This window comes from Lutzomyia longipalpis, chromosome 3 (genome assembly GCF_024334085.1).
Source record: "Lutzomyia longipalpis isolate SR_M1_2022 chromosome 3, ASM2433408v1".
Lineage (NCBI taxonomy): Eukaryota > Metazoa > Arthropoda > Insecta > Diptera > Psychodidae > Lutzomyia > Lutzomyia longipalpis.
This window is the reverse complement of record NC_074709.1, coordinates 15909247-15929777: the sequence shown is the minus strand read 5'-3', so window position 1 is coordinate 15929777 and position 20531 is coordinate 15909247. Positions and strand designations below refer to the sequence as shown.

At 33.4% G+C, this 20531-nt stretch overlaps 1 protein-coding gene across 2 annotated transcripts in view; it reads right to left on the bottom strand.

Annotated features, from left to right (window-relative positions):
• LOC129793408 (zwei Ig domain protein zig-8-like) overlaps positions 1-20531 on the bottom strand; it is a 99268-nt gene that overhangs the window by 34667 nt on the left and 44070 nt on the right. For both annotated transcript variants that reach the window (XM_055833409.1, XM_055833408.1), the window contains 2 exons: positions 19775-19852; positions 18258-18390 (listed from right to left, as the gene is read on the bottom strand). In XM_055833409.1, coding sequence (XP_055689384.1) covers positions 18258-18390; positions 19775-19852 — 211 coding nt within the window. The remainder of the gene's footprint in view (positions 1-18257; positions 18391-19774; positions 19853-20531) is intronic.

Below are 20531 nucleotides of genomic sequence, written 5' to 3'. Positions count from 1 at the left end.
AGAGCACCTCTTTTCTCTCCCCATTCTTTTATACCCAATATTTCCAATCTTTCTACTTTAGAGAGCCATCTTTTCCTCTCTTTACGTATTCGAGAGCGATCATGTCCTCTCTTTACCGCATTTGAGAGCAATCCTCTCCTTGCAAAATTCGAGAGCGACCATGTCCCCTCTACCGCATTTGAGAGCAATCATTTCCTCTCCTTGCAAAATTCAAGAGCGACCATGTCCTCTCTTTCCTGCATTCGAGATCAATCATTTCATCTCTATGCACCTATCGAGAGTAATCATCTCCTCTCTTTCTCCCTTTTTACCCATAATTTCCTTCTATGCTTAAATTTTCATAAAATCCTCCCATATTCTTGTCACCGACATCAACGATTTTCTTATGACATCCCTCATTTCCCACTTTCTTCTAGTATTTCAAGCACTTTCTCTGCGTTTAACTTCCCACACGCCTTTATCACCCACCAACACAACCATACCCCCAAATTTACTGTTACTTTTCAGCTAATTTTTCCTTTGTTTCACGCCGAATTTCTACAAAAATCACTATTTTCTACATGATGTCTGCACTTTCCTGACTCCTCAACCTAATTTCCTTTAAGATATTGCTCGGAAAAAACCCCTGAAAAGTATCATACGTGCCCTCAAATTTGCACTTTTTGTCCCGTTTCACATGGCCGCCATCTTGGTGATCGCACTTATCCCTCACTTTTAACTTGATTTTCCTCTATATCTCCCGCATTTTCCGGCATTTTCCGAGGAAATTTTTCATCCTCGTCGCCAGTTTGTGGTACTTACCGTTTTCTCGTACTTCTTCGCTTGGTAATTCCTCTTGGTGTATCTCCTCTACTTCCTCAGTATCTCCCATCACGTCTGTACACTCCTGCGTCCGCACTACGACAAACTCCGACAACCTTCTCTCTCCTCCACTAAGCCTCTACTCCGCCGTCCTCTCTTCACTCTCACTACCACACTAGCCAAATATTTAGTTCCTAAATTTATTTTATCATTATATGATTAAACATTTTATAAAACCATAAACTGTAATATCTTGCCTTTAAATATTTTTATGTAGATTATATTTCATATTACTGAAAGCTTTTGGATTAAGTTTTCTGGAAAACAACCTTAAAAGATTTTTAAGCCATAATGTTTATTTATTTTCCAGAAACTTCTTGGAAAACTAGGGAAACTCTAATATAAGAAATTGAAAGAAAATAGATTAACTAACTTTCTCGGAAAATTCACTTTATTCCCATATATTCTGTGAAAGATTGAGGCAGAAAAACTTAAAGATAAAAAGTTCTCTTCTTTAGTTTTTCATCTTTATGTGTTTTCACAAACAGTTTTTCTACATATTTGTTTTAAGTTTTCTAAATACATTTTGATTTTTAAATTCTCGCCAAAAAAATTAATCGAATACCTTTTAGGCTTAGTTTTTCAATTCATTTTCTGACTTTTTGCATTTTAGTTTAAATTTAAAATTTGTCTTGAAAAAATTTATTCAATTTAATGAAACTTAAAAGCTTCATTTTACCATATTCAATCAGTTTTAAGTTTTTGGGCTAAATTTTTAAATGCTTTATTAGCTGTGTTTTCGGTCTTATTTTCAGAATAATGCAAATTGGGAATTTCATCCAAAATTCCCTTCTATAAACTTTCCATAAGGGTACTACACACATAGTATTTTGTAATGTTTTATACATATAAAATACCATCCACGCTTTTAGTTTATTCTCATCTATAAATCCGCGTTCTACATAATATAGCGTGCGCATCACAGCCTGGGGCTTTTGTAATTAAAAGTCAGTCTGTTCTCGTATTTTTCCTGTGATTTTTCATCATGTGAATAGAATTTAATGGGGGACAAATTAATATTTCACTCTTTGATCGTTGGGGATTGTTTGCGTGCGACGTTGTGGCCAAATTTTGGTCATGGCATTTTCCCCATATTATTTACAAAAGCTCACCCATTGAAAGCACAAGAGCTTCCCTTTAGGCGCCCACCAAAGCGCTTTTATTTACTCCGCAACATTCCCTTTGAACACAGAGAGAGAGAGAGAGACCATCAATGTCCCAACAATAATTCTCCCGCATGTATGGACGTCCCTTCTGGGGTTGTGTAGATATTTTTCTTCTGCTCCAATTTCACATTATGGTCTGCTGGCCCATTATGAAATATTGCCTTGGAAATGGGTGTTCTTCTGACAGGTGGACCGCCGTGTGTATGTGCCATCGCTATGCCGTAGCATTTGAGATCTTCTCCCACACCTCCAGCATATGTGGTCAAAAGGTATTGAGACGGGGTGGCGTCGAAAAATATACGGGTTAGAGTTCAGGCAATGCAAACAAAGTGGATTGGAAATATTTTTGCCGTTATGACTGTAATTTCTGAGCTCATTCGTCCTGGTCAATCGCTCGGGGGCTGCTTTCTCTGACGGTAGAATGGGTGATGTCTTCGAATAGGGTTTTCGGAGAAGAAATGAGCCAGGGAAATGGTAGCTCGGAAAGATGTTCCATCGAATATGTTCTCAATGCTGACACACAAGTGACAAAAAAAGAGGATTATAAGGAAAAAAATTGTGATCTGAGAAATTGTGTGTGAAGCAAAAAGTTTATTTTTTCTCACTCCATCACCGGAAAACGCTTTTGCTATATAGAATTTATTATTATCGAAAAGGAATATTGTTGTACATCCTTTTTTTCATCAATCGCTTACCATTTACTCTCTTGTATGGGGCATACAAAAAGGGCACGAAGCACCCACGCACTATACAAAATAATGATACACAATAAATCTAAATAATTGGACAAAGAAGCAATTTATGACTTTCCCTTTTCTCTGCTTTCACTCTTTCTGGGTGATCTGTGCAACAGGGAGAGGAACTTGTGTACCCCCTGCTATCCACCATTTCACTCTCTAACAGTCTTGTTTAACACTCCTCAATTGTCAACTTCCAAGTTTGGAAAGGGTTGTTGAGGGTGGGTCATGGAAGTCGAAAGCAGTGGTGGAAGACAAAAAGAAAAAGTAAACGACAATTTCGATAATCATGGCACTTTTTCTTCTGTATATGTAGCACTTTGTAAATTCCTGGAATTGATTTATATTTACTGCGAGAAACCAGCACCCCTTTTTTTGACTGACAGAGGGGTTGGCAAAAAGTTCTACATGCGAAAGCAAAAAAAAGAAAAAAGAGTAGAGTGGAGAACGTGAGATTGAAGGTTTCAAAAACGAATGAGGGAAAAGAAAATTGTAGCAAAAGCCGGGTTTTCACTTGTAGCTTCTTGCCTAAGCAAATATTTTTTCCGGGTTGAAAAAGGGGAGAGTAGATAGGGTGAGATTTTGTGCACTGAAATAAAAAAAAATCCATTCAAAATTCTTTTCTTCAAATACTTTTTCTCCAGCAGATTATGTATTCTAATGAAAGGAAAGTTATGTTTAAATTTAATCTGGAAAGTCTTAAGCTTTGATTCTGTAAACGTAGACATGAGTTAGATTCAAGCACCGTTTGATGATTTTTTTATATTCTAATTTTATTATTTTTGAAAAAAAATATGCTAGATTATTGCTCTTGCAAAAGAGCTTTAAATAACAAATAAGGCTGTTAGGATATTTTCAAATTTTAAAAACGAGGTAAATTGTCGCTTCGGTCCAATTTTCCTCATCCCCGCCTCGCGGGAATTTGTTGCGCTTCGCGCAAATTTAATAAAAAAAAAAAGAAAAAAAACTGGAATAATTTATAAGTAGATTAGGGCCACTTATCTATCCCGAAAACATATTACAAAGAGAAGATATCATTTTTCTACAATATTTCTGACGCCAAATTCAAAAATTCGCATAAAATGCATGAGTTTTATATTGGAGCTACCTGAAGGGGGCTTTGGGGGGAAATGAATACGGCCACTCGAAGCCGTCTGATATAAGGAGCATTCTGTGACAAATTTCATCGCAATCGGACAAACGGTGTAGATTTGTATAGCCGAACACGACTGATTACCAATAAACAGGCCTTTCTTTATTATATAGAAGAGAAGATAAACCTTCCGTAAAAGTTTGCGTTGAAAATTTTTTGCGAGTTTAATTTTGTTTATCAATGTATATATATTTTTAAACTAATTAATATTAAAATTAATGTCTAGGTACAGAGATTACTAAATGATTAAGAGATAAATGCAAAAACGCCCAGAGACAAAGAGTTCTTGACACAAAAGCTCTAAACGGTCTCCATTTTTTTTTAAATTCTCTTAAAATAATTAATTTCCATTAAATAATCACCTCAGTGTAAACTCGAGCTACGATGGTGCTCTTTTCTGCCTTCAAATATCAAATATTACCTCATAATTTCTTCGCGATAAATCCAGTTTGTTGACAAATCGAGCAACGGCAGCCAAGAGGAAAATATTTGGTACATATACATACATATAGCAATTTGAATTCTCTGCCATCATCTCAGGTGCGCTCCGTACAATGCAAAATAAGCTCTCAACGCCCCCATAAATATTGGATGAAATTCACGAACCCCAATCCCCGGTGGCTTCACCTCTTTCCTGATTGAAATAAAATGTTTTTGCTCCAAAACTTTGCTCCAAGGTGTTTGCTCTCTTTTTCTCACATTCAAAAAGTCGGGTCAGCCCCGTGACTTTTTGGAGAGTGAAAACTTCGACTTCTTGTGGGAAAATAAAATGGAAAACCGTCCCATGGATGTTGAACTTTCGATAAATTCTATTGTTTAAAGTTTATATATTATTTTCTCATGAGAAGAACTCACTTAAACTTTAACTTTATGTGTGAAAGAATGAATTTTGATTTTTTTCATAACTGAATTGTATTTTTTTTAGTAGATATAATTATATAATGGGTTATACCTATTTCCTTATTCTTTTCACAGCATTTGCTTTGAAAAATATTACTTTATTTTATTTATTTTATATGCCCATTATATCTCAAGAGATTTTAGAAAAATTGAACAATTCAGTTCTTTTGACACACCCTCTATAAAAAACTTCTCTCTGGTGATGCCCTGGTTGAGGGCACTTTATACACGTGGAATTCGGTTTAAAAATTGGACAAACAAATCCACAAGATAATCCACACTTTAGAGAAATGGGAACGAATTTTCTCGATAAAGTCGCAGTTTTTCCCCTAAGTCTTAGCATTTTTCACAGCGAAAACAGATTTATCCGTAACATAATTCTCGTGTACTTTTTCCACTGTAAAGAACGTTTGTACAATGGCAAAAATTCCACTACCACTTTCGACTTTTTTTCCCTGAATATATCACCTACACATCACATGTCTTGTGATCTTTTTCTTCGAATACCCCCCCTACCCGCCACATTCTTTCTTATAAAGAGCTTCAGAATTCATTGGAAAAATTCCGACTCTCCGGAAAAGACATCTCACATGGGAAAATTGGCAGTATGGCGAGGTGGGGGTTATTGAATGGCTCCGATGGGGGTGGTGGATGCGGGTGAAAAGTTGCTAAGTAAGGCCACAAATGGAATGAAAAATAAAGGCGAATTTTCTCCATGGCTTGGCATCAACGTGTGTGGTTTATTTATTCGAAAAAGTGGAATTCGTGCCTGGACTATATTATTTGTTTTCTCATGTTTTCGCGATGGTCATACAAATTGTACAGGGGAGATGGGGGTGCACTCTACCATTTATAGAAGCACAGTTGAATTTCTAATTCAATTCAACTACCATTGTAGGTAATTTATTTGTGATTCTGCTTAGCTGCATTCTGTTATATACAATATAGCTTGTATATTTTTGAACCTAATTTTGCAAATGCAAGGTGGCTAGAGGAATGTGCATTAAGGAATGCAAATAGATGAAGCATTATTTGCTTTTCAAAATAACACGGATACGAAAATGCACGGAATCGAACAAATATTCACAGCATTTAATCTATTTACAGAACTATAAGTTTATAGTAAACACCGAATTTCGCTAATATTCTCAAAATTTTTAATGTAGGTACTGTATTTGCACTAATCGATAGGAAATCTTTTGTAATTTATCTTTTATATTAAAATTCGGTCATAGTATGCGCCCCAAAGATTGTATCGGTTGGTTTAAAAAAAATTTAATAAGAAATAAGATACTTTATTAATTAGGAGAGTGTATTAACCATATTGGAAAATGTGATGGCAGTTATTTTGAAAATACAATTCAACGTTTACTTTACATGTTATTGCTAAAAAATAAAATTTATCATGGGGTTTTTGAGATTTCAAGCACTTGAGTAAATATGCAAAGTCTTGCGCTTGATTTTAAATACCTAGTAGCAAATATCCCTTAGTCTTTCATTTTTGCGTGCGTGAAACATAAAAAAAACCCTTTAAATATTAGGTCTTTTCATCACAATGTTTTTTTTGTTGATGCTCTAGAAGAACATCTAAAAAAAATATTTCTTTGGTATTTACAATTTGAAAAAAAAAAGTACATTAAAATTTGAGACATTTTCTCGCTTCGATCAGCACATGACTTTTTTTGTATAACGTCAATGTGCTTTGGCCTCAACATGCACGAAGGAAATGTTTACAGTAGTGAGAAAATTAATGTAACTTTTGCAACGAACCTCTATCCCCACCGTGCCCACCTTTTGTCATTTATGCTATACAGAAATAAAAAAAAGCACATTCATGTTTTTCAATGCGATGGACGAGCAAATGAAAATAGGTTGGGCATGTGTGGAAAATAATGTTATAGTTTTCACTGCATTGTCATCAGATATTTATCACAGAGCCACCATCTGCAAAACAAGTTAATGATGAGAGAAGAGGCGAGTTTGCATTTCGGAGAGTAGACATGACAGGGGTAGGGGAATGTTGATAAAATCCAAATCATTTGCTATGAATACCATGAAAATTGAATATTTCCACTTTGGTATTCATGCAAATTGTGTCACTCATCATAACACAGTGCAAATGAACGATGGTGGGAAATCCCGTCATCAAATTCATTTTGGCACAAGAATCGTGTTTCATTTGCGGGGTGAAGGTACGGGCTTGGGGATGTAGAGGGGGTGATATTAAAGGATTTTTAGCCACCACAGATAATGTGATAAATGTTCACGTGCGTTGTCCTATAAATGATTGATCAAACACACGCAAAATGTATCCCCATTTAAGGGGGCTATTTTCGTGTTGATTATTTTGCATTTCATGTGTGTATATCAACCATTTTGGGCCAATGATAGGCATCGGAAGTAATCAAGTTAATCCATTTACAGGTGGGTGATTTATTTCATTTCCACACCTTAAATTTTTCTTTTCCTCTCACAATTAATTAAATCGAGCATGTTTTCTAATGAATAAAACATTGCAAAGAAAGATTTTCTCATAGAAGATAATCTTCTTCCTGTTCTTTCCTCAGTTATTCAGTTCAATTTCACGGATTAATTTGTACGAGCTTCTTGGATGCTCATAAAGTTTCTTATCTTTTGTGTGTTTGAGAAAGCTCAAAACCCTTTCTTTCCCAAAAATTATCTTTCACTATCTTTTTGAGAATCTATAGCCAAATTGAACCCCTTCTGTGCACTCTCTGAACTATTCACTGACTTGAAAATGCTTATCTGCCAAATTATTTCTCAAATAAATCATCTCTTTTGTAAAGTTACGTGCTAAGAGAGAGGAAGAGGTTTTAATGTGAAAATTGTTATGCGACTATGGGGTGGTTGTGAGAAAATGATGGGGAAATTTCCATTTTCCGTTTTCATTTCATTCCAATCTTCGGGTATACTTACTCATTATGGTACCAGCTCATTATAAACATTTAAAATTATTTTTCCTCCACATATACAAATACATAAATAACACAAGTATGTTGTAATAATGAGCTTTAACTTTAAGTTCATGACGGTTCAACTTGGGAAAATATTTAAATAGCAATAATTTCAAGAATACAACTAAAGAAGATGATGGGTTGGAGAAATTCCTTTGTTTCGGTGAAATATATACATAAAACTCAAATTCTTTTAGATATCTATTCTTAACAGTTTTAATGCGTAGGTTTCGGTCGGGTTGTTGTTTATAGACAAATTAATTTTGCTAATTATGTGATTTTTTGAGATGTACCTCGAATTGAAAATTGTGTTTCAAATTATCGGATACAACATGTTACATCCTACGTTCATTGACTTTTATTTATATAAGCTTATACAAGTGAAAGCTTAAGAAAGCTCAGGAAGCTCATTTTAAAGTAAAAAAAATTCATAGGTACATACCTGTTGTTCATATATTTTTAATTGTTTATTTTCACATAAAGGAATCTGCTCTTCGAGAATTCTTAGAATAATTTCCATGTTTAATTGTGAATTGAAAATATTGAGAGAAAACTCCATGAAGTAGAACATCTCTATTGAATATTATTATGATTATTATTGTACCCTATTGAAGAAAATCAACCGTTCCAATATTGCGTGGGGTTGGCACAAAATGTTAGCGAACAGAGTAAATGGCACGTACAATTAAATTTTGAGAAAAAAATTCACCGAGCCGGTGGCAAAAGCAAATTTAATCGCACGCACTCATCCACACGAGCCCATCGAATTTTCCGAGACAGACCAAATGATTCGATTGTACGTGTCAAGGAAAAAGTTTTCCCATTTCAATTATATACACCCAACCCCCATCGTAGGAAGTGATGCAGAAGTATTTCTCAGGGAGTATTTTTTTCCGGAGGCTGTATTCTGAAAGAAATCTCTGATCTGTGGGAAGTTCCTGTTATGAGAGGGAAGGTGCACAGAAAAAATACTCTGAACCACCCTCACACTCCTAAATGAGAATTGCTTTTGGTTTTTTTTTCACTGAGCCCTGAGCAAATATGCAAGGAAACTTGTGCAAATAGTTTTTTTTCGGCTCTCCTGTTCCATTTCAATTCAATTACGGAAATTATCCGTTTGCAGCAGGAAAGGTTTGAGTTTGGTATGAGCCTCCCGGTGCTTATTTTTGCACATAACATACGTAAATCTTTTTTCGTATATGTACAACGTGATATTGGAGAATCCGAACGTGCCTTTAGAGGTGCGAAATGATAATTGTCGTATAAACAAAGTACTTGGTAGTTTCCACATGAGTTCACCGTGAAGATTTTGCAACGTACCACCCATTTAATTGATAAAGTGATTCAAATGGAAATTCAATACCTATTGTAGTAGATTATATTGCACAAAATTAGCATCTATTGGTAGCAAATAAATGGATGAAATCGTATTAATTGGAAATACAGTGTTTGTGTTTTTCTAAATAGAAAACCCATTGATTGTTCATTTTATTCATTCAATTTATCCTCTTAGTTTGGTATCGGATTTCCTTTTTTTTTCTATTTGTTATGCAAAGAAAAGGATTTATATTCAAAGTAAATGTTTCTATTCTCTCTAAATTGAAGAAGGAGATAATTGAGAAGCAATACAAGTGTTATACGTCACAAAAAGATTTCCTGTTTTCTCTTAGATTGGCTGGGTAGCAAAGAGTTGCTATAAAATGTCCACTTTCAGATTTGGTAAACGGAAAAGGTTTTTTTTTCACGTTTTATGTATTATTTTTGTTTAATATAGTTCTACAAGAAGGCATGTCTCTAGGCAGAAAACTCAATAAATTCGCGAATCTAGTTTTGGATCTTAATGCGCATACGAAACAAGTTTTATATATTCATGTTCCTCTTATTAGTTACCTACTTTTAAATTTAAGTTTTTGTTTACCTGAAATGGTTATTTAGTATTGTGGTTTAGTGACCAAAATTATTATTTCAATCTTTATTTATTAGTTAGGTATCAATATGCGAATGATGGCTCTCGTAGGTGAGTTTTCTGCATATTCATCCACAAAATATTCATCATGTGAACATTATTGATTTAATTGCAAAATTACAAATTATCATAAACTATATCACATGCGGTGCATTTTGCTAAACTTCCTGTCGTTTGTCAAAGCACAAAAAACATCATACAAAATCTCTCACCCCCAAAACATTAATCACGTGGTGGTGTTCCAATTTAAAATCAATTTCGCTGATTCAGTGACGCCGATATTCATTCGCGCCATTTTGTATTACCCATATATCCATCCCTCGGTCCTCTCGTGAGGGCTCATTGCTTGAAAACCTAATTATTTTAATCTCCAAACTTGCTCGTTCATATTTCAGCAAACTCATATTTGCGTCATTTTCTCATATTACTCGACGCGTCCAACTTCACTCAGCCTTTTTGCTACATTATAGGTCTACTTTTAAAACAAATCAATTCAATATCAATTCTGCGAGACTTTTTTCCACTCCTGTGAAGAAGTGATGAAATTCCAAAGGTGTGGGACGTGCGATAAAAATTCTCAAATGTAAATACTCAAATTGCTGTGAATTTTTTATCTGAACACCAGTTGCAAGACTATGGGGTATGTGCGTGCATGGCGGGTGAGTGAAACAATTCATTGAGCCCGTCCATCCGTAAAAATGTAATTTAAACACTGGGAAAGGCCCCAACAGTTGTCAGAGGGGAGGTTTTCCTGGTGAACGTAAGGCGTAATTACAAATTCACCTCACGAGCCGTGGGGAATGGGCCCATTTGTGGGGCTGGAGACACGTCGTTGGAAGGGTGAATGGAGGCAAATGGGGGAGGTGGGTATTGATTATTTTGTTGTGTGTCGAAATTATCGTGTTCTGCTGATAAAAATGAGACAATCCACCCCCTTTGGCGTAGCAGAATGATGCCTAATGGACCATATCTGGCACCAACATCGAAATTATGGAACCATTTTCGATATAGCAACGGGACCTCATACTCTCCCCAAAAAATATATAGAGAAGTGATAGAATTCCCCAGCACATTATATGTATTAAATTTTCCTGCCACCCATGGGATAGATAGGAGGGTGGGTGCGTCCCCCAAATATCCAACTATTGCGCATCTGATGGGCTTCTGTGTAGGGGAGATGAACACGCAGTGAAGGAAGAAAAATGGTAATCCACTCACACACTTGTTTGCTATCGACACGAGCGAATATCTTGCACACAATAGAGAATTCATTCACCTGAGACAGGTGTGATAAAGCCGTCAGATTGGCGGGCCATGGTATACCCCCGGTAGGAGAAATAGACATATAATCCCAAAGGGAACACATATCAATATCTATTCAGGATTGTCTCCTCATACTCCTACCAATCAACGCATTTAGCATTTCGCACGTGGGGTTGTGCTCATTCACATAAAACTTATCCATTTCCCAATGCTTACCGCTGAAAATAAAAGAAAATTATAAGACAAATTAAGATATGGTAATGAATTTAAAAAATAATCAAAAAAGGATTAAAAATTAAGTCAATATTACAGTGGGACCCCAGTACAACGACCACTCGGATGTACTCTTCACACTCATTATTTTCAATGCGCGAGAGTAGTATAACCAAGTGGTCGTTGTACTGGGGTCCCACTGTACAGTACTCTACACACAGAAAAATTTTTCGCATTTTGTGAATGCGAGTGAAATGGTTCGCAGTTTCAATCTGCGAGCCTCAGGTAGACTCGCACATTACTATTACGAGTCTATGGTAGATAGTTTCTTTCTCACTAACATTTGACAGGTTTTTTTTGACAAGCTCCTTGTTTATTTTCAATTTGGCCGTTACCGCAATGCCTCATCTAAAGAACACTGACACGATTTTCTAGAGACGTGGTATATGAGATATTCAGTCCAGAAAACGTTTTTACACGTTTTTTTTTCTGGTTTTCCTGCAACAAAAAAGCATTTTCATCATACACGTATGATTTTGGGTCATTTTATAAAAGATGTTACACCATTGAAAGATTAACTTCTGCAAAAAGATTTCGTGACGACATGTCATAGGATAATCCATACCTTTTTCTCTTTTCGTCATTGAATAAATTCTTAATATATCCAATCATTTACAAAATTTTGCAAATATTTTTTTTTATAATTACAGAAAAAAAACCCAAAAATAATTTATAGAAAATTAAATTAAGCTGTTTTACGAAATCTTATGTCGCAAAGTGCTACTTTAAAATAACACGAGCTATTTTACATTACATTTGTTGGAAAAAAGTTCGGATAAAATGGCGGCCATTTTTGAATTGCTTAAAAATTTTTATCTAAAATTGATCAACGTAACCATATTAATATACTTTCATATTTTACCATTAAGCTTATAATAAGCTTTAATATTTATGATCGGACATTTCGGTTTAGGATTGTTCGTCCGATTGACTTAAATTTTATTTTATAAAGTTAAATTAATGTCTTATGAAACATTATCAAGTTAAATTAGTTTTTGACGTTTTTGACGATATTTTTTAAATATCCTTTCTAAAGTAGTTCAAGTTATCTTAAAGTAACCCTGCGACGTAAGATTTTGTAACACAGCCTTATTTAAGGGTCTATTAATTAACTTTTGTTTTTTTTAATTATAATAAATAATTCAAACTTTGAAAGTCATTATGAAATTATTTAATGACGAAAAAAGAAAAAGTATGGATTATCCTACGACATATCGTCATGAAATTCTGTTGCAGAAATTATTTTTTCTATGGTTGTGACGCGTTGTGACATCCTTTAAAAAATATGCGAAAATTTATGTTTTCGAGAAGAAATTTTATTTTTGTGGACCTTTACATGAGATCAGATAATGATTTTTGGTGTTTTAATAGTTTTTCCAGATGAAAAATTAACAAAATAAAAATCATGTGTAAAATTGGTAATTCCGCCCAATTTCCGCGCGGCGCTAGTGTTTGTGAAAGAAACCTTTTAAATGTTTTTTCTGCTATAACATTTGCTTTCTTCTCGTCAATTTTATCAATTAATATTGTATTTTTATTTATCTATTTTGGGCAAATAATGCTATTTATGGAAGAAATATTGCTTTTAAATTGGTGTAAGTGATTGAGCAAATCAGTATTTATAGAATTCAATGTTCAATTTCGGTCCAATAAATGTGAAAATTTTCGAGAAATAGTGCGAATGAGTGCGAGTGAAATATTCGTATTTTGTCTATGCGAGTGGCCCACTCGCAAAAATTGACGATTTGACTGCCACTTCTTGTCATTTTTTTTCTGTGTGTACCTATGCTTTGAAAAGTAGTGCCATAAGTTTTTTCTAGACGACACTAAATCGCATTTATAGAAAAAATGGAAGTCATCTTTAAAACTGCCTTCAAATCACAAGAAATAATTAATATTTCTTTCCTTTCTTTCAGAATCGATTTAAATTTCTCTTTAAATTACTTTAAAAAATCTCCGATATTTTATAACTTAATTAAGTATTATTATTCCTTAAAGTTTATTAATTTGTTTAATTTTCCCATCATGTGATTAATGATTTGAAAAATAAATTGTACAGTGATTGTAAGTATTATAACACTTTTCATATATTTTTTTAATTCTTTATCAAATATGAGTCATTTTACCACTCGGTTTTGTTGGAGTTAATTGTAACATAACCAACCCCACTTTCAATTTTTTTAGTCATGCAGATTGCGTGTGAATTTTATCAAAATTTCTTTCAGCTGAAATTTTTTAATATTACAAAATTGATACATACTTATAATTCATTTTTGCGTGCTCTGTAAGAGTTAAAATAATTATACTCTTTTGAGGAAAAGTTTTTTGTTGTACAAAATGAACAGCGGTATTGCGATAGGGCTTTCTCTTGGAGCTTCACTATATAAATTTTCATTTGCGAAAAAACAAATAAGATATAATTTGAAAAATTGAATGAAAACACAAAGGAGAAACGATAATCCAATTATCAAAATTAAGGATGAGCTTGTATTTAATTATTAACTTGTGAAGTCAAGATCCGAAAGATAAATTTAATGGTAGAACACACTCCATAGAGGGAAACGTTTCTTTATGTACTATTTTGAGAACTTCTCCACGGCTCAATAAAATGTCAAATTTTTCTTACTCAAGCTTTTTATGTTTTATAGAAGTAAGGTAAATGAAAATGATAAATTTAGGTATGTTCCTTTATGAAATTAATATTAATGCTTTAAGTTATATATTGCCTTATATTTGATTATGAAAAGTTATACTTACTGATGTATCATGAAATATTGGATTTAATAAAATTAAGAGAAGGGGCAATACTCTTGATGTAGAGAACTTTTTTTTTAAGAATACTTACATGCACTAAGCATCGAGCTAATCAGGGGGTATCCGACTCTTGCCACTCACGGTGCACTTCATGCCACTTTTTCATTGCCACTCTTGCCACTCTTGCCACTCTTGCCACTCGCGGTGCAGTCTCGCGGTACATTCTGGGCATAGTCGGTTACCCCCTGGAGCTAATTTAGTGTGAAAGAAAAAGTCATTTTTGGGAAGAATTTGAATTTTCTTTTGGGGAACCAAATACATACGCCATTTGAAAAAAAGATAGTCTTATTTATTATGCATGATGGCATCTCAGCCCTCTTGGGCTGTCAAAAGGTTATAAGTCAAAAAAATACTTTCTGTTAATAAAAGTCTAAATACAATATCTGTGATTATTTACTTTTCTGTGGGGATTTTGTTGTGATCATAGAAAAAAAACGTTTCGACAGCAAGTTGGTAAAGGCGTGAATATAGACCTCATGTGGTCTGATTAATTAATACAATCAAATTCAGTGGAAATTATTCATTGTGTTAAAATAAAAAAATAAACATAACACACGAAAAGAGAAATTGAGATTCTCTTTTCAACACAATAATTTTCCAAATTAATTATTTCTAATTTATCATTTTTCCTCCTTTTTCCGCTTTTTTTGTACCAATTCCATTCTGAGTCTTGTGAGTCAGTGGATATCGGGTAGAATATGGTGGTGAAAGGTGTATGTATGTGAAAAAATGGATGCTAAGTGGAAGGGGATGATGATACAGTACTAGTCAATTTATTACATTTTTAGGTAGAGAGAAACAAACCTCAAACACGACATTTATGACATTCACGCAGTAAATCATTTTACGTGGTTAGTTCATGTTGTGGAAATTTCTCGGTTGCAATTATTTTTGCCACAGGTTTACTAAACATTTACAAATATACTGTGTAGTGTACTTAATGCGATGATAGTGTAGATAATGTTTAACTTGAGTGTTAAAAAAAGAGTTAAGAATATAATCTGATTATATTGAACTTACAAGATTGTTAGATTGAGAAGAAAATAGAATAAAATATTTATAATATTTATTGCAGATGCTCACAACGTCCACGACCCATTTAATAAATTTATTCAATTGTCAAAAATTTAAAAATTACTAGAAAAATTGTTCAAATATAGTCATGTTTAGCTGAAAGTATTATTCATTTTTATTATTATTCATAAAAACGTCCCTAAAATTAAAACTCTTTTAGAGTTGAGTGATTTGTTAGATTAAAAAATAAAAAGAATATAATTTCTGAGAGCTTTTGTAAAAAATATGAATCGTAGGTTTTTTTTTTACAATATCTTACAATTTCGCGTTCCTTGAGTAGGAGGTGTTTAATTAATAATGCCTTTCATTACTTAAACATTTTAGCATATTTATTTTAATTAAATTGATTTTTTTGCGAAAGATGGTGATTGAATACCTTAGCATCTTTTAATTCTATTATATTCCAATTATATTTAATTACACAGACTTTAATCAATATTAAAATGAGTGGTATCCTTTAATATAAAGCCCGACTAACTCTTTCATAGTTTCCTTTAATGAGAATTCCTATATCCAAAGTTCCTGCTTCTGACCGTATCAACTGATATAGGTCGAGAGGCACTATAATAAATACGATGATGTTGAAAAAAGTTGATGCCTGTTATACATTAAAGGCCGGACGATTTCATAATGTGATCCTTTTCAATAAGAATAGGGGTGATAAAAGGCAATTTTCCATGTTGGGTGACTTTTAATGCAAAAACTTTTAAATTGGTCCAACGTATGGGAATTGAATGTATTGTGCATATACGGTGTTGTCTCCCCAAGCTAATTAGCATTCATGTGCAGCAACATTGATTTATTTTGTCAAATTTTCCTCCAATTACATTCCCTCCACGGAGTCACACTCAATAATTCACCCCAAGCACATAGCGATATGCAGTTCTGCCAACTGGACGGGTAGAGAAAAACCAAACACACGCGCAGGAGGAGTGTAGCTATCAGAATTGCATGGAGTTTTCTCGTGGACCCCATCACAAAATTCCCATGGAATTTATAAATATGAACTAGCTCATTAACTGGAAAGCACTTCGTCAAAATGTGCAATCAACCGCGTCGGGATGATTCTCAATTAATTTTTGATCCATCCGCAGAGAACCAAACCTTGTTTCCATTATAATTACCAAATTATATTTTAATTCATTAACCCACTTCCGGTTTTTTTATAATATGAGTAGGTATCTCTGTTTCCAACTTAATGGAATGAGCTTTTGAAGCCCACTTTTCTGGTGACATCATAAATGTATTTATTGGCCGTCCTATACTCATGATTTTGTGGGAAAAATAAAATGTGAAAATATGGCAAAACCAATAATTACATTGTGAGAAAAATTGATAAATTTATTGGACAAGGATCACTACATTGGACCATTCTAGTGTATTTATATTGAAATAATTAATCCAATTATCGGAAATGATGGTATAATGTCAAAATTTTAATTATGCTTTAATCAATTGCGTTTAATTGCAATTAGTCGAATTCTGTGCGCGAAAAAGGTGTGCCCGTGTGCATTCCACTCATGATTGCATTCCAATTAAAAGTGGAAATTTTTGTAAAATATTCAACATATTATTTGTGAGCAAAACATACATAAAATTAGCTTTATATATTTTTTAATCAGATTACACTCCTGTATGAGAGATTTTCATGCTGAATTTGAAGGTTTATTTTCATTTTCACATTGTTTTAGGAGTGAGTTTTAGGTTCTTTTCAAAAGCCAAAGAAGTTTTTTCCTACAAGGATCATCCTTTTGTGTTATACAATGCTTTTAAATGGGAAAAAAAGCAACAAAAAAACTATTACTTGGAACAGATCGTTTTATTGAAAGAGAATCCTGATAGGAGCCAATTTTGATTAAAATTTTCTAACAAAACCTGAATTTCTGCATAACAATTCATCCATTAGAGAAACTTTTCATTAAAAGTCGAGAGACTAAACATCAGTCAAAGTCGAAAAAGGTGAGGAGATTGAAAGAATATTTCCTCCGACTACGTATAAAGTTCATCACCTTTTTGGCATAGCGTAGAATTAATTTGAAAGCACTACCGAAGGAAATCTTCCATCCAAAAAGACTCATTCAGACCTAAAAGTTTTTTTCTCACTTATAATGAAGTTTTTCTTTTTGCCTTTCAATATAGTTCCCCCTCCCTCCGCTTAATTAAATGCTTTTCCACACTTTTTGTAAACTGTAGTTCGCGGTGTGGCGAATAAGGCGGGAAAATTAAAAGCCCAAGGAGCGTGACTTTAATTGGACAATAAACTAACGTCCAACATTTTGAATGACATTCTTCTTCACTTAGGGGGAGGGTATGGCGAAGTAAAAGATAATAATTTACATGGAAGTTCCCTTGGAGTATTATATTAAAATTTTCCACCCTCACCCCCTTACCCAAGTTAAAATCAACTTGAGTAGGAATTCAATTAGCTGCTTGCACAATTTCTGTGGAGGAAACTTTTGGAACAAAAGTGCAAGTTTGCATCTTGTAATTGAATTTGTCAATTAGTGGTTCTACTTTGTATAGTGAAACCATCATCATTGTACAAGAGAGAGAGATAGAGTCAATTTTCACCAATTTTCCATCCTACATGACATTGTTAAACTTATTTCAGAGACTCGAGACTTTTATTCCCAAAAAGACATTTAATTGAAATGCTTCGTGGCTTTTGCATGAGTTGGACTCTAAAGCTCTTCTATATGTTTGAAAGTTAAATGTAAATGACATAATGAAATTGCATACTCTTATTTTAAAATATTTTATCTATATTTTTTAGGTAACTAGCAGGATAATAAAATAGTGCTGAGTCTGAAGAGTAAATAAGAAACTTATATTTTAAGGAGTGAAAAGGAACCTTGAAAATTTTATTAGGTAAAACGTCAAATACTATCGATTTCATTCTCAGAAATGTAGAAAACTTTATTTATCCGTTTAATGAGAGCTTCAAACACAATAAAGTCAACAATTCAATTTCTATTTCCTTGTGTGGTCAACCTTCCTACATAACCAAACCTTATTGTAAATGAGATAGGCTAAAACAACAATGAGTCCGATATCATGACATTTTAATGAACTTACCTACAACGTTGAGTACATAAGACAGAGACATTTTGGGTTCTGTATTTATTTGACACTCATACACTCCTGAATCCCGAATTTGCGGATATTTCAGCTGGAGTGTCCAATTTCCGGTGCTATCCGATCGCATAACCTGCCAAGGAAAATGAAACGAATTACCTAAAAGTATATATTAAGAAAAAACTATAACATCTAATTCATTTTAAAGATTACAAAATTTTACATGTTCCTTTAATCAATCGATCTAACTGAACTAATTAACCCAGTAGAAAAAAAAATAGCTCGTGAAAATAATGCTACTATAATTTTTTCCACAACTGTATGAGAAATAATATACATAGGTCATATAAGCAATTAATATGGATTAGAACTTTTCTTCAGATCTGCTGTATACATAGGTAACAAAACATGACATTTCATTACGATTGTGACACGTGAAAATTTAAAGAAAAAAATAAATGAGAAAAATCATTTTTTTTTCTCTCGGTGACATAAATAAATTAGAGAATTTAGCAAATTTACTTCAATACAATTAATTTCTTACTTATTATTCTCTGCCATAGTCTCGTGTCGCGTATTGAAATAATTAATTAATAATAAAAAAAAAGCGTGAAAAAATAATTTCTCTTATTGAAAATTCCCAAAGACCGGGAGCTAAGAGAAATTAATGAGAACAGTCTTGAAGAAAATTCTCAGAAAATTTTCAATGGGGATTTTAAAGTAAAAAAAAGCTCAACATTAGTATTCTATGTATTTAAATAGTGTTGGAGTTTTCTCTCACAGAGCTTTGTCTCCGACGAGTATCATAAGAATTAATTGCAAGAAAAAAAAGCTTTCAATGCAATTAATGGTGGAAATGTATAGAGAAGAAACAAAAACAAGCTTTCCAATCCACGGACGTTTTTCTTACAAAATTGCTTTTACATATCGTGGAAGCTTTTTTTTTAGTATAAAGCTAAGAAGGTGCGAGTTTTCCAAGGAATTTTCAGATTGGAAAAGATTTTGATTGAAATTGCATTGAGTTTTTCACAGTGACACCTAAAGGAAAAAACTGCTGCGAAAAAATCAATGGCCCATGGAATTAGATCCTAGAAAATTTCATATACCGTAGTCATGGCTCATGTTGTGAGAAATATGAGATGTTTCTCCAGGAACTCTTGATTAATTCCACGGAATTATTTTGACTCGATAGGAAAGATTCGCGCTACTGAAATAAATGCCTCCATCTTATCCCTTCATTTATGTCTTCTTACTAAGAAGAAAGAGAGCTTTTCTGCCCACTTGATTACGAGCTCGCTAATTAAGCGCTCTTCCCCCAAGATAGAGCCCCCTTAATTACACATGGGCACATTTTCATCCCAAAGATGCTGAAATATCAACGCATTCATACGCTCATTTCTATTTTTTTTCTTCATCCAATCCTCGGGCATATCTAATTAAATACTAAAGCTCCAGTGTTGCCTTCATTCACCCGTGATGTGATATTAAAACAGAAAAGAGCAATGGCCAAGACAAACCTGAAATCGTTGATCTGACGTGTAAGTTAGCGCGCCTGCGGTGAGGATGTGGAGATCCTTTTTCCTTATCCACGAAACCTATAAAGAAATATCACAGGAAAGACTTTTTATTATCTGCACTAACTGGAAATCCTTGTTGAAATAACAACTCAAAGGGGCTAATTATTGTTGTTTTCTTATTTGACATAAATTTTTATAGCTAAAACTTTTATCATTAGAATTTTATTACTAATAATTTTTGACGCTTAATATTTGATGCCACTCAATTTTTAGTTATATAGGCTCTTTTTTAGTTTTTTATTAATTTTATATTTTAATATTTATAATATTATAATATTTCTACTTTTTATTTTAAATGGCGAATATTTGAATCTCTTGTCAATATACTTTCCAATCGTATTGTATTTTATACATAATAATATTTTGCACAAGTTTATAAAAATTTCAATGTCATCTTATATGCTAGTTATTAGCCAATCGCTAATAACAGATTTTAAGAGACAATTTCCCAAGGTGAGAAAGGTTTAGTGGAATTTCTTGGTATGAGTTGCCCGTCGTCTCCTAACCTTTATTCCTTGCCAATTTTGTTATAACTTTTAAATCTTTCTTTTTTGCTGTTAATCATTCTGTAAGAAGGGTTTAAAGCCTATTTTATATTCTTCGAGAGCTGGTTCAAAAATTGATAAAAGGGGCGCTTTCAAACGTGAGCTTTTGTTTGAGATTTATTTGCTGAAGACGTGACCCATTCTAAAATCTT